This window comes from Carassius auratus, chromosome 6 (genome assembly GCF_003368295.1).
Source record: "Carassius auratus strain Wakin chromosome 6, ASM336829v1, whole genome shotgun sequence".
Taxonomy (NCBI): Eukaryota; Metazoa; Chordata; class Actinopteri; order Cypriniformes; family Cyprinidae; genus Carassius; species Carassius auratus.
In genome coordinates, this window is record NC_039248.1 from 9,750,545 (window position 1) to 9,766,122 (window position 15,578).

General features: G+C 36.3%; 2 protein-coding genes and 1 pseudogene across 18 annotated transcripts in view; all 3 read left to right on the plus strand.

Moving 5' to 3' along the window:
• Positions 1-6,938, plus strand: part of LOC113095412 (calcium-dependent secretion activator 1) — a 74,392-nt gene extending 67,454 nt beyond the window's left edge. For all 17 annotated transcript variants that reach the window (XM_026261004.1, XM_026261012.1, XM_026261016.1 and 14 more), the window contains 8 exons: positions 4-159; positions 283-430; positions 905-979; positions 1,083-1,166; positions 1,381-1,413; positions 1,513-1,620; positions 4,844-4,948; positions 5,619-6,938. In XM_026261004.1, coding sequence (XP_026116789.1) covers positions 4-159; positions 283-430; positions 905-979; positions 1,083-1,166; positions 1,381-1,413; positions 1,513-1,620; positions 4,844-4,948; positions 5,619-5,795 — 886 coding nt within the window. In that variant the 3' untranslated portion in view covers positions 5,796-6,938. The remainder of the gene's footprint in view (positions 1-3; positions 160-282; positions 431-904; positions 980-1,082; positions 1,167-1,380; positions 1,414-1,512; positions 1,621-4,843; positions 4,949-5,618) is intronic.
• Positions 6,939-7,256: 318 nt separating this feature from the next.
• On the plus strand, positions 7,257-9,256 carry LOC113105155 (ciliogenesis and planar polarity effector 2-like; annotated as a pseudogene).
• An 884-nt stretch (positions 9,257-10,140) lies between these two features.
• wdr82 (WD repeat domain 82) lies at positions 10,141-15,401 on the plus strand. The gene is made up of 9 exons (XM_026261034.1): positions 10,141-10,536; positions 11,209-11,306; positions 11,874-11,940; positions 12,029-12,128; positions 12,212-12,328; positions 12,422-12,577; positions 12,677-12,746; positions 12,832-12,974; positions 14,964-15,401. The coding sequence occupies exons 1-9, from the start codon at positions 10,376-10,378 to the stop codon at positions 14,991-14,993; spliced, it is 942 nt and encodes a 313-aa protein (XP_026116819.1). The 5' UTR covers positions 10,141-10,375; the 3' UTR covers positions 14,994-15,401.
• Positions 15,402-15,578: the final 177 nt, after the last annotated feature.

Sequence of the window (15,578 nt, forward strand, 5' to 3'; positions counted from 1 at the left end):
CAGCAATGGCTCTGGAACATCAGAAGATCTGTTCTGGAAGTTGGATGCCCTACAGACCTTCATCAGGGACCTACATTGGCCAGAAGAAGAGTTTGCCAAACATTTGGATAACCGTATGAGGCTTATGTCAAGTGACATGATTGAGACAAGCGTTAAACGGTAAAATAGTATCTCTATTAACAAAACTATTGAAGCTATACATGAAGATTTTAAAAGTATGTCTTTGAAATGAAATTTCATGCAAGATGACTAATTTACCTCACACCTTTTGCTGGTCAACAGCACCAAGGCAGCATTTGAATCCAAGCTGACCAAAAGCAGCCGTTCCACAGATTTCCGCATCCCACTGTCCTTATGTACCATGTTCAATGTGATGGTGGATGCCAAGGACCAGTCTGCTAAACTGTGTGCCATGGAATTGGGCCAGGAGGTAATTGGCAAAACTTCTGACTGTTGTGACATAAAAAGCTTGATCTATACTGGTACTTCCACATCATCCTCAGAAGTCAAAGAAACCTAATACATTTTCTGGGATTTAATAACATTATGCAAATCTTTGTGAGAATACTTTCAAAGAAATATATATCTAGAATACAAGATGTCCAGAAAATTATGAGAAAAATAACACCTCCATTAATTACAGTTTCATGTAGGGTCAAAGACATTATTTTATTTCATTTTTCAAGGGTGCATGTTTTAATTGGTAAATCAATGTATTTTAATGGCATACAAGTGTGAATTTGGTTGTACAGGCACCGGCAACTTTATGTTGAATATGGATTTGACCATACTTTCTATTTCTGTATTAATTTATCTTTGGTTTAAAAAGCTGCAGCTGAGTTCTGTCTTTATAAATCCACTGTAGAAGTTTGTCTAAGTATTCAAATCTGTCATTACTTTTTAGAAGCAGTACCACTCTCAAATTGATGAACTTATTGAAGAGAGTGTAAAAGACATGATTTCCCTTTTGGTGGCAAAGGTAGGTTTTGAGAAAATGGTTGGCATCAAGGGGAGTACTGTATCGGTATAACTCTTGTTGAATTATTTGTCATTGAGTTATTGGTTTTGTGCCACCTGAACAGTTTGTGGCCATTCTGGAGAGCGTACTTGCCAAGATCTCCAGGTATGATGAGGGAACTCTCTTCTCCTCCTTCCTCTCCTTCACGGTAAGAATTATCTCCTTTTTTACAATTCTAATATGAAACCATAATGGATTTTTAAAGGTGCAAATTTCTTTAAATATAATTTGCACTTAATATGGTCATTTTTGTGGTGCTTAGCTTTACTGTACATTGAAAATTACTTAAGGTGTTAAACTTATTTAAAAGGAGAGTGATTTTACTCAGAAGTGCTTGATACAAACTTTTTTATTAATTTCAGGTGAAAGCAGCATCAAAATATGTGGATGTCCCAGTGAGTATGAAAAATTTTAAATAGTTTCCTTAATATTTCTTCTTCATTCAAATCCATACAAAACTAACATTTTCTGTTTCTGGTTTCCCTCTTCAACAGAAACCAGGGATGGACGTTGCGGATGGCTATGTGACCTTTGTCCGTCACTCTCAGGATATTCTGAGAGATAAGGTCAATGAGGAGGTGTATATAGAGAGATTATTTGATGTAAGTAAGATGCCGTAACCTCCGTGCCTAACATAGGAGGGCCCATCCAAAATGTGGCAAAACAATGGGGCATACGAGGGATAAGTCACATTTTGAGTGCCGAACCTGGAGACCTTACATCCAGACACATAAGGCCAATCATGACCTGAAGCTTTCAGTCAACTCCCTAATGTCTCATTGCTGTGACTTCCTGTTCCAGCTCTCTGTGCTCTGGTGTTTCATTAGCCACGTTGCATTGGACCTTTGTGCTCTGGTGTTGTGTTAGCTAACGTGCGTTGGACTTTATGCTCACAGCGGTTTTCTTGTTTAAGAGGCAAAGTGTCACCAAGTGGATTATTTATAAGACAGTGCTCTCAAATGTGTCGATTATTTAATTTTGACCTGAAAAGTGTGACGTATACGACCAAATCCCTGACACCAAATCAATTTGACTAAATACCTTATTAAAAAAAGAACATTTTCAAACCATCAAAGTAATTTAAGCTTATAGGATCAATTTTATATATTTTGCAACTTTAGAAATCAATACCTCATCGCTTTTCATAAAATTACACTTTATTCCACTTTGTATATTGATTTAATATGAATATTTATATGCATCTAATTTGATTAAAATGTGTAAGAGATTGACAGCCCTAATTTTTAAATACCATCTGATACAAAGTATAAGAGAGCACTGTCCTATTTAGAAAAATAATCCTTTGTGATTGTGTGAACATGTGTCTTCGTTACACAATGGCATACATGTGTGTTTATATATTTTAATAAGAAATGTTACAGATGTGTGGACCAGTGGTTGTTTTAGATACAAATGTCTCTTTTTGTCTGTGTGTGTGTGTGTGTGTGTGTGCATGAGGGTCTGTCAGCGTTTTTATTATTACTTAATTTTCTGTATTTTGTTTCCTGTATAAATATGAGTGTGTGTGTGAATATTTAGTTGTGTCATACCATACTTTGAGTTGTATGTATCAGAATATTGTGGGAAAAAAAGTGGGTATGTGTGTGTGAGTGTCTGTTTGATTGTTAGGAAGTCTATTCCATAACTTTTTTGCAGCTTTACTTGCTTGTGTTTGGAACATTTGTGACACACACATCTTATGCATGAATCTGAATTTATTATTTTATTTAAAATTCAGTGCTTGTTATGTGCATTAGGTTTTTTTCTCTATGCTAAGTGCATTAAACGTCGAACCTCAAAGACCCACGATGAATCTGGCACGATTCCTCCTGTTTTTGCATTATAGTTTCAAGTTTCAGTCTGTCCCTACTAAAAAGTCTTCTCGGGAATTCTGTCCAAACTAATCAGCATCAGTGATAGGCTCAGAGGCATGAAATCAAAAGCAGTTATTAAAATGGTAAAACTGAGGGGGGGCAGCTGTCATATAATGACTGTTGATTGGCAAATTAATGAATAGCAGCTGTTTCTGTTTGTATTCTGTTTAACTGAATTTTTGGTTGAATTTTTGACAGTTGCGTCAAACAGACTGGAATTGTGGAAATTTGTAAGGTTCAGTGTGGTCTTATGAGGTCAGGTGTCAAAAGGCATATTCAGCTGAGGGCTGTACTTCAAAAACAATTAACAGGATTGATTAGTCACTTTTTCTTGCTAATTCAACTATTAAAGTTACATTCAAGATTATACATGTGAACAGGCCACTAACCAAAAGTATAGCATCTTGTTGAGGAAAGTTATTACTTGCATAAATGCATAAAATAGACAGACAAATAAATTAAATAAATCCCCTATCTTGTGACTAGAACATTAATGGGATCTGAAGCTCTCCATTTTCCAAGCTGAATATCTCTCTTCCAGCATCATGTACTGTCTGAACGGGGGAACCATGGTCATTTTGCTGTATTATGCAACTTGTGTTACAGATTTTGATTGCATGCAACTGCATTTCTGTACGTCTGTTATGTCATTTTCATAACATTCTCCCTCTCTTAACACTTTGTACTCACGTTATCCTAACCCAAAGACAGCATCCCGATTCATTCTGCATTCCTACTAGGACAAAGTGGAACTTATCTCTAAATGTCCTGCTGTTTGATCACATTCTGTCGACTGGCATGAGTTCTAATCAAATAATCTTCCTGTGTACATCTTCTAGCATGACCTAAAAATCCCACCTCATGCACACACACAGCTCTCTGCCCTGTACACTCACCTGCACTCTCTGCATGCACTGCACGCTCCGACCGGTCACCTCTTTGAAGTGGACAGATGTAAAGAGAAATCGCTGATCAAACCATCAGATGACCCTAATACAGCGAGAAATCTGATTTAATTCACAGTCACATATCAAGTAATAAGAAATCATATGTGTAATATAATTATATATACATATAAAAGGATTGGCTAAATGGTAAAGGCTATTTGTACCTCTTGGGAACTGATAATAGCCCACTTCAAAACCCTTCAGACTGATTTGTGCACACAGGATACAGCACTTCCTCTTCTAGATGATAGTTTGCATCATTCATTGAACCACACATGTGCTGTTCTCTTTGAACTACAAGCATTCTGAATATCCATGAATCTGAGCTTTTCGTAATGAAGATATGGTTTAAGATAACAGTACAACACTCTTTTGCCTGCCTTATTCTTATGTTTTATGAGTTCCTGAGAATCCTGATTGTGACTGCACTCATTTTGTTTGCATCTTGGGTTCTTTAGAGTATGCTTTTGGGTTCAGTGGTGCTTTTTAAACCTTCAAGTTCACAGTCATTCACGGTCATACACAGGTGCTGTTTTATAACATTCAGCATGATTAATGGTGAAGGGGTGGGGGAAAGCATCAAATTTAATATGTTCAGTTGTTCAAATACTGTAGACTTGATTAGAATATGGCTTTGTTCAAGCTTATTTCAGGTAACCTGATTTGAATTGAGTCGTTACAGGCTAAGCTGTAAATGTAGGGTATAGTAAGTGTTTGTTTTATTATTTATGCAATTTCCTAATGCATGATTTGTTTTTTTTCAGATGGTCATACTTCTGGCTCTTGAATTTTTGTCTGAATAATCTTGGTTTTAAGTGAGGGTGTGATTGTAAAAATGTTGGTATCATTGTATGTGTGTGTGTGTGAATATGTATGTTGTGGGTTTACTTGCATTTGGCTGTTACTGTATGTCTTTATGTATGTCTACACATGCTGGTCTATTGCATGCATTTGTTTGTCTGTCTGTGTTTTGCTGGAGAATGCTGTGTTTTTGTGCTTTGCAGCAATGGTATACAGCCACTATGAATCTGCTGGCGACCTGGCTGACTGAGCGCATGGACCAACAGCTTCATGTCTATCAACTCAAAATCCTCATCAGGATTGTAAAGGTATTTCTTTACAATCTCTATTAAACTCTATTAAAAAAGAAAGAGAAATTAATAATATTAAGAAAAGAAAGAGATTTATAACGTTACAAAAAATATATGTGTCAAATAAATGCTGTTCAATGAACTTTCTATTCATTATAGAACCTTAAAACCAATGTATTCCACACATTTTCCACAAAAAAATATTAAGCAGCAAAATCTGATCTCAACATTAATAATTTTAAGAACCATTATGAATAATTTGAGCACTAAATAAACATATTAGAACAATTTTTGAAAGATTATGTAGCACTAAAGCAACTAATGGCTGTTGAAAATTCAGCTTTGTCATCACAAGAATTACATTTTAAAATCTATTCAAATACAGTTTATTTGAAAATTCACAATATTTCTGTTTTTACATAAATAAAGAAAGCCTTGGTGAGCATAAGAAACATTCAAAATCTTAATACATCCAAACTTTTGGATGCCACTGTAGGTAATTAGGACAAAATAGTATAGAATTTTAATATCAGCTATTTATCAGTACTGTCCAGAATTGTAAGAGCTTGTATCCCTAGTATCACTATTCTTTCTGGTCTTGTTTGACATACAGGCATTTAGCTTAAATTCAGGGGCAAAGAACCCTGATAGTGTGTATAATGCCTGCTTATATCTCCCATTCTTGTAGAAGAAATACAGAGATTTTAGGCTGCAAGGCGTTCTTGACTCTACACTGAACAGCAAGGGGTACGATACGGTACGGAACCGACTGACCCTGGAGGAAGCCACTGCCTCTGTCAGAGAGGGGGGCATGCAGGGCATCTCGATGAAAGACAGCGATGAGGAAGACGAGGAGGATGATTAGAGCATCGAGCCATCCGGTGCCACCCTGAACCCGACCCGTCTATCCAACCCTACCCCAACACTTTTAACTTAGCCTGATAACGTAAGATGCATGTATCAACTCTGATTACCCAGTTAGCCACTCTAGGATCTCCCCCTTCAGCTCGAATTGCCCACAAACGAAGCTAAAAAACAATTAAAAATCAAAGAATTGTACTAAAGAGTAAAAAGAACGTTGCAAAGACCACGATTGGCAATTTTAGCTGTGTCATAACATAATAAAGAACAACAAACTAGCACCAATTTTTCAACTCTTTTATTTGAGGAATTTGTTTCCATGTGTTCCTAAGCAATATGGAGTACCATTTGTTTGATAATGTCGAGTGAGATTATTAGGTGTGTCCCTGTCCAATGCAATTACATATATGGAGCTTCTTTGACGTACTCTTACATACATTAATGGTACATTGTTGTGAAGATGAGTGTATGAAGCGTTTTCTTTGTCTTGTCTGTTTTTAAAGTGGATGCCAACTGCTTCAAAACTAAAAATGAACCTCTGTATTTAAGTTCAAAACTGTTAACTGTAAATGTCTTCGGTGTCTGCACATATCCATTGTACTTTTTTCCTTATTTGTGTCGCGGTTCTGTGGCCCTATGTCACAAATATCCAACAAGGCATTGTCTCACAGGCATTTTAAAATGAAAATGAATTGGTATTCTAGAAATGCAATATCGCCATACCTCCATTTTGATATCTCATTGGAGACGTCTTTTAATTAGATGTCAGAAATGACAACGAAATACGGCTATATTTTTGGTTCAGTTTCACTTTTACAGAGGATCTCTCTCTATCTCTCTTTTTTAAGTTTGTATGTCCAATTAAAGTCATTCTCTTTATGTTGGTAGATCTGTTGAAACTGCTATGTGCCATTTTTGGGGTCTCACTATTGTTTTTGTATATATGATGCTGTACATTGCATTCTGAGCCATTGCTGCATGCCTGTGGGATCCACCTTCTCCAAAAGCTTTTTTGTTTTGTTTATCTGTGTCAATTAGCTGGTGGATTCATTCTTGCGTTTGCCTTATCAAAGCCAACAGTTGTAATATGCAAGAGCTGTGGCCTCTCAATAAAGATAACATGATGTATTAATATGTGCTACCTGTAGATTTTGTTTTTCTTTATTCCGAATGTGGATTCAATGACCTTCATCCTTTATTAAAAAAAAAAAAGAAATAAAAAAAAGAAATATATATATATATGTGTGTGTGTGTGTGTGTGTGTGTGTGTGTGTGTGTGTGTGTGTGTGTGTGTGTATTTACCAGTTTCATTGGCGTTACAATGGTTTGTAATGGACATTTTTGACGTATTTCATCATGACGTTTAACCTAGTTTGCTTCACGTTCTCGCAGATAAAGTAACTTAATATCACGTAATAAAAAAAACACAATAGCCTCTTAATTTATCTGATTTCTCTAAATTAAAATGTCTGTCCCACCTGGATCCAAAATCGTGTCGGACTGGTATCGCTGTCCAGACAGCAGGGAGTTTTTCAGCAGGATTCTGCATAAGAAGAAACGGCGAAAGTTTGGTAAGGATGATCACCATGAATACAGCAGTTAGGCATCATGTTCCTTAACAAAAAAAATGTCTTAGCAAAAATTAGTATTTGTTACACATATAAGTGCATTTTTATGTAACTGAATGGTTTTTATAAAACTTACTGTGAAGGGCTCTTGTAAGCGCCAATGACACCTCATATGAATGATGATGTCATTCGCTACAAAGTCTTCCTCTCAGGGAAAACCGGAGTTGGGAAAAGCGGTCTTGCTGCCCGCCTGTCTCGACAAAATGTCCGGAAAATGCACTATGAGACCGCAGGTAAACAAACCATACATTTAAAATGACTTAAGTACATTTTTTTATAAAAAAAAAAAATTAAAAAAAAAAGATTTTCTCCTGATGAATACGTTTTAAAAACATTAAGACTAAAAAGCGATTATTCAACATGGGGCGGGTCGCCCTCTCGTGGCGGCCTTGAATAACTTATAACTTGGCAAGCCAACCACATAACACTATAATACACATTTAGCTGTAGAATAATAGTTATTAATAATGGATGATGACAAATATTTTACTAATTCGTTATTTGAATTTTTACAGTAGCATAAGTAACAGCTTTGAAGTTGGCCACACCGATAGGTGTCAGTATACGCATCATTCAAGATATGTCAATGAATTAAATACAATCAATAAAATTAAAAATTAAAAACATCATTGGTCATTGCCTCATAGAGCTGTTATTCGTGTAGGCATAGAAACAACAGTGGTCTTCTGGCCTGTAAGACTAAAGGAGAGTGGCCGTGTGTTGTTTTCCGCTTTGAGCTATGGGATTGTGGGGAAAGTGCAATACGAAGATTTGACCACATAGTAATGGTGAGCATCTCCATCATATTACTTTGTTACTTTATTACCAACTCCCAACAACAACAACATAATTTACTCACCCTCAAGTTGTTCCAAACCTGTATGAATTCCTTTCTTCTGTGGAACAATAAATCAGATATTTTTAAGAAAGTTGGTAACCAAACAGTTGCAGGTCCCCATTGACTTCCATAGTATGGGTTAAAAATATTATATTAAGTCAATGGGGACTAGCAGCACTTTGGTTACCATCAATATCTTCTTCTGTCATTTATTTTCTTTCACAGAATAAAGAAACTCATACAGGTTTGGAACAACTTGAGGCTGAGTAAATTTTCATTTTTGTGTTTCACTGTATAATTTTAAAGTATGATATTTAATGGTGTCATTTATCTCTCTTTAGTCCTGTAAGGAAAGGGTGGATGTCATCCTTTTCCTTTTCTCCTTCGCTGACTGTTGCTCCTTTGATGATCTTTCAAATCAGATATCACGGATCACAGAACCTTCGGAATGAGTGGTTAACTTGGTCGTTTTACCAGTTGAGAGCATTTATTTGACAATTACTTTCAAATTCATGTGTGATTATGTGTTATTTGAAATAAAATAAATACTAACTGAAATAAAATGTACTAAAATAACCAAATAGTGAAAACTATATAGATAGGGGTATATATAAAAATAATAATAATAATAATAAAACCATTTTGACAAAAATTAAAATGGAAAATATAAAAATAAAAACATTCAAAATATTGTACTAAAATTAGACTGATGTGACATTGTCATGGCCCTTAACAGTTCAGATTTGACTTATTTATGCACACAGCCGTGACAGAGAGTGACGTGACACATTCTCAAGAGGTTTGGGGTCTTCCGGTCTTTCGAGTGGGAGGTGATGTGAGTGCAGGGCTTGGTGAAGTAGCACCTCTACTAAATGCCCTGAAAACCTGTGGCACCAAGACTGTATGGCTGTTTCATTTGTGTCCATCTCCACACAGGCTGCTCTCAAGAGATCTTTGTATAGCTTGTACGTGTGTTGTGGTTCAATCTCACAAGGATAGGTTATTCATGTATGGAATATGCTGCTATGGAAACACTCTGAATACCACTTACTATTTTTCGCTTTCTAAATGCCTATCATTATATTAGTCATTTCAGTCAGTGACAAATATCTGTGAGTCAAGAAATGGTGAACAAAAATATTAAAATGTCATGAAATGAGTTTGCTTGTAGTTTCAAGACAGTTAAAACAAAAAACATTGTTGTGTGCATATATTCATGAACCTCATTATATATTGAAGTAAAAAATAAATAAAAAAATTTAACATTTGTTTTTGTTTAATAACCCAGTTGATTTAGTGCAATACTGAAAGAAAGAAACGGATTAAAGTAAAAAAAAAAAAAAATGCTTAAAAATACATCCAAGAATTAGGTTTTCACTTATTTGAATGAATCCATGATTGGCAAGCATTTAACTGTATGCTTTTGGGCTTAAATGCTCAACACACCACCTTTCTCTAGACAGGATGTGACTGACATTGGGTCCACATCAGCGGGTATTTTGTCTGCTTTGTAACTGGTGAGCATTTGATGCTCATTAATTTAATTTAATCAATTAATTTAGACCAGTGCAGTGCTTACTTTTATACCAGTGGCTGTTCTGGGGTTTTGGGTGAGGCTAGTATGATGTCAATGTGCAGAATGTACTGTAGAATATCATATATGAGAGAGAACAGATTCATCTTGTAGGGTGTAAACAAAACCCTCTGTCTGTTCATCCCTGCATTTATTTGAAACAGTCTTTTAAGGAATACCCTCTGTAGAAGGCTTCAATGTTAAGCGTGTACAATAAACCAGACCTTTAAATAATTCTTCCTCTTGCTTTGACTTTAAGCTGAAGTCGACATGGGACTTTTATTCTGAAACATCCGCAGGTGTGGTGGCCATATTGTTTCCGCTTTACTCCCTCTAGTTTCATCTCGTTTTTCGTAAACCGGTTCATTGATTAATTTTGTCGGCGGGCTTTTTTAACGTGGCCGAAATGTACATCTGAAACTATTTTCACTTAAAAAAAATATTATAAAACATTCGCTACACACAGCACTGATAAATCAGATTCCAATCTACTCGCTGTTTTTAACTAAACGACCCATAGCGCCTGGCCAGGCAGAAAGGCCACAATGAAGCTCACAGACAATGTGCTGCGGAGTTTCAGGGTTGCGAAGGTTTTCCGAGAGAACTCGGACAAAATCAACTGCTTTGACTTCAGTTCTAATGGCGAAACTGTAATATCGAGTAGCGATGACGATTCGATTGTCTTGTACGACTGCCAGGAGGGAAAGTAAGTCGCTTATAAATAACGTTACCTCATTGAGGTTTTACATACCACTGGCTGGTGTTCCATGACGATTTGGTCTTAACGGGCTTTAAAACATTGAATTTGGTTACAGGGGCATTATTGTGAGAGATGTGAAAGGTTAAGATTACCGCAGTAATAATAAAGGAATCGTATGAGTTTTACAGTTCATAAAGAGTATTGTAGTTAGGACATGTTTATGTACGGTAGCGATTTCAGATTCGTTTAAGTTGAATCTTTTCAGTGAATCAGTTGAGCCGGTTCACGAACTCAATGAACCCAGTGTCAAGTTTTTATGCTTTTATAACTAAATAAACTGTAACACATTCATTTTTAGTCATCAGCTGTTTATAACATGTATGGTTTTATAGTAACATGCCTCGTTAGTTTGTCAAGTACTACGAAATGACTAATCTTTAACCGGATCTTTGAAACGAATTCCGATTCGCTGAAATGAGTCGAATGAACAGTCTGAATGAGAGGTCGCGTGCTAACCGTTAGCATCCACGCCTCCTTCAAAAGCCCGCCTTGTGACCTTACTGTAAAGTCTAGTATTTTTTTTTAATGTTAAGTGTTTCATAATACACACAGAATGGCGCGTATCTAAATAAGCTATAATATTAACCTATTTATTTCCGATTCTGTCCTTTGTATCAGACCCAAACGGACACTTTACAGTAAGAAGTATGGTGTGGATCTCATCAGATACACTCATGCCGCCAACACTGTCGTCTACAGCTCCAACAAGATTGATGGTAGGACTCTTTATAAAGTCATTTTATATTGTGTTGGATTGCAGTTCCTATGCCGTTCAGTTTTGCCATATTATGGATAAAATGTTAACTGTACCTTTTTTTTTGTCAGTAAAAAGTGATATGTGATAAGCTTTATTTTACCTAAAAGTAGACAATATTTTATGACATTTTCTATATATTTTTTAATAGTGCAATTTTATGATTTCACATTAAGTTAGACTAAATGCACATTTGTTATTCTTATTTTTGTATTTAGGTGTTCATTACTTATAATCATTTGTTTAGTTTATTTTTATGTTGTTTTATGTTATTTGATTTTCTCAAATCTTTACTGCTGATGCTCTGCCTGTGCCTGCTCTGGGTTGAGGTAGTTGTTTGTACAGTTTTTAGGGTCTGTTATTCTGCCCTGTTAAGGAGCTAACTGTACAGACTACTGCCTTGCCCAGGGTTGAGCCTGTTCATCTGACACCGTATACAGTACATTTTATCAATTCATGTGTAAAATCTTATAGCTTTCCTTTGAGATGATATTGTTATTTTCTTCTTACTACCAATGTGGTACTACAGATACTATTCGATACCTGTCCCTACATGATAATAAGTACATTCGATACTTTCCTGGACACAATAAGAGGTGAGGGTTTGTGACATGAATTTTTCTTTTCTTGTTTATTGGCATTTGAGTTATAGCGCCTGTGTTTGTGTATTGTATCCTGTTTCAGGGTTGTTGCTCTGTCTATGTCTCCTGTTGATGACACATTCATTTCCGGCTCACTTGATAAAACTATTCGTCTGTGGGACCTTCGCTCACCTAACTGTCAGGTAAGCATTTTTTTTTACATTTGGTTTAGTGTGTGTTTTTCTTATTAGTCTATGCTAGATTTGAATCTTGGTTGTGTTTGCAGGGCCTCATGCACCTGCAAGGGAAGCCTGTGTGTTCATTTGATCCAGAGGGGTTGATTTTTGCTGCAGGAGTGAATTCTGAGATGGTCAAACTTTACGATCTACGCTCCTTTGATAAGGTAATCGTATTAAACTGCATCCTAGAAGCAGTAGTGATATCTGTCTTTTAAATGGTAAAAATGTATTCATTTGTATCACACCTCCTGCCTCAGGGTCCATTCGCCACATTTAAACTACAGTATGAGCGAACATGTGAATGGACGGGTCTCAAGTTCAGCAATGATGGAAAGCTAATTCTGGTCTCCACCAATGGTGGAGCGCTCAGAGTGCTAGATGCCTTCAAAGGAGCAGTGCTCCACTCATTTGGGGTGAGAAATTAGTGTCATTTTGACTTTGACAAGGCTTTTGTCAAAGTTTGTGTTTAAGATTAAGAGTGTGTCTCATGGAGTCTTTCGTCCTCACTGCAGGGCTATAACAACAGTAAAGGTGTCATTCTAGAGGCTTCTTTCACGCCAGACTCTCAGTTCGTCATGATCGGTAAGTATTCACCAATAGATTCAGAAAGGACTAGGGATAAGTTCACAGAGAGTGATGCCTGTCTCCTCAACATTTTGCTTTCCAGGATCTGAAGATGGAAAGATCCATGTGTGGAATGCTGAGAGTGGAATGAAAGTAGCACTTCTTGATGGGAAGCACACTGGTCCAGTCACCTGTCTACAGTTTAACCCCAAATTCATGACCTTTGCCAGTGCCTGTTCTAACATGGTAAGAGTGAACCATAAAGTAGAAATAAATCTGATCTATTTGTTATAGGTCAGTCCAGATGGAATAAAACCCTCTATACACTGGTGAAACACATACTGCATGTTTAATATTGTAGTTTTTATTTGTTGTTTGGATTTATGGAGGATTTGCTGAAAATGTACTCAAACTCATCTACGTCTTAGTCTTAATTCTTAATCAGAACAGATTTGGAGAAATTTAACGTCATTTCTCACCAATGGATCCTCTACAGTTAATTGAGGCCTTCATAATTAGCATTCAAACACCTGATTAAAAACATCAAAATTATCTAAAAGTAATGATTCTAGTCCATTGACTAATGTCTTGTAAAGTGAAAACTGCTTGTTTGTAAGAAACAGACCAATAAAAGGATTTTTGCTCTAACCTTCTTGCCAAAATGCAAGTTTATAATCCATAATAACACTGGAGTCCCACCCCCTTTTGTCCTTTTCATGTCACAATCCACTGACACATTTGCACATGTTCACTGCAGAGGATCCAGTGGTGTACTAATGATATAATGTTTAAGCTCTTCAAATCTGTTCAGAAGAGATAAACTCCTCTAAATTTTGGATGGCTTAAATTGAGTAAATTTCCTTTTTTTGGTGAATTATTCCTTAAAAGGAGGAATGGGTGCTCAGAGCAATTAAAAACTTGCCATATTCCCCTGCAGGCCTAATTATAGTGTTATAAATACTAGGGCTGCACAATTAATCAAAATTAAATCGCAATTGTGATTAGGCAAAAGGTAGGGCTGCACAATAAATCGCATGTGGGTGTCGTGCACATCTTGTCAGTAAAGCTGGTTCTGTAATCAGAAATAGTGTCAAATTTGTGACCTCATCAGTAATAATAAAATGGCAATAAGTCTGAGGTAAAAAGAAAACTCCATAACTGACCTATTGTCTGTAAACTTTCGGGTACTTAAAGAACACTTATTTGAATAAGTAATTGTTTTAAAAAGTAGTCTGCCTATATAATAAAAAAAATTGCATAAATTAAATTTGATATAAAATGTATATTAAAATGTTGCCATGTGCAGTAATATTGAAAATGTGATGCATCGTGATATTGAGTTGATAATGATAATCGTAATTGAATCGTTAAACCCTTGAAGATTCGCACCCCTATTTTTAAGATGGCAGTACTGACATACAGAGATTCCAACTCTAAAAAAAAACCATAGAAACTGCAATTTTGGTTAAAATGTAAAGTTGTAAAGATGTATTAGAAGCAAATGTAGATCAAGAATCGTTGTGGAATCGGAACATGACTCCCGGGATTGGATCGGATCGTGAAGTCCCTAAAGATTCCCACTCCTATTTAATAACAGAGTTTGGTTTTTCTCCAAACTCCCTTTATAACGTCAGTTGTATGTTTAAAATAAATTCTTCTGTGCGATGATGTGGCTTCTTACACAGAATAAGGCATGCAACATATTTCATAGTATTCTAAGCAGTGATAGTCGTGTGTTTTATAGTCACGTTGAATCAATAAAAGAAGTTAAAGCTTTTGTTTACTCAACTCTCGCCCTCTGGCCTTCAGATGGAGATTTACTACTGATCATAGAACTGTGCTTCACTTACCAAATCCATGCATGAATATTGCAGCTTTTGCCTAAGGCCCCTTTCATAATCTCAGACCGATTAAACTGTGCAATTATGAAAGCCGTTTACATAACTTGTCAGTGAACTAAGGCTTCATTTTTAGTTTCCAGTCACGGCGGTATCCCTTCTAGCAACAACCCTGGAACAACGTTCATTACCTTTTTTCTTTGGGGCATATTTGGAGTTTCAGCATGAGGGCACCCTCTGGCATTCGGGTGGAGATTTGATTCTGATCACAGAACCATGCTTCACTGAAAGATATGCATGACAATCGCATTTGATTAATTGTGCAGCCCTACTGTAGTAGTCACTGTGCACCATTTGACAACCACTTCATATGTATGCTAAAATCTCACCTCCACAGGCATTCTGGTTACCTACGATTGATGACTGATGGGCCGCTGTCAGGCATCAGCCTCTGTGACGTGTTCTTCCAGCAGGCGGCATCATTCACTTTAATCTGGGAGTTTCACACATGGAGTTGCTCACCATCAGACTTTTGACCTGTAAATAGATTGACAAGTTGGATTTCATTGTTCATTTTATATCTGTATGATTAAAACTGTTTTGTAAAACACTGTAAAGTAATCTGTTCAAATGTTCTGTTTTGTTTATAAGTTTGTAACAAGGTGCTTAATCAAATTGACTTGTGCGGGAGGTGAAGTGAAACATTTCTGCAGATCTGATCTTAGCTAATCAAATTATATCAGAATTCAGCATCTGTAGGTTTAGCATCCTGTGAGTCTGGAGAAATGTCAATGGAATCATTTTTAAATTAAACATGTTCATAAAATTGTCCAAAGATGTGGTTTTGAAGCCTTTCAGACTTGCTCGTAGCTCATGTGTGTAGCACCTGTGAATGCAAATTGCTTTTAAGCAATTATTTTACTGAGTTTTTTTTTTTTTTTGTAGTTTACTTTTGCAAAACTAGCATTTTTTTAATCGCTTGTGTACAAATATACACACTGACCACCCCTCT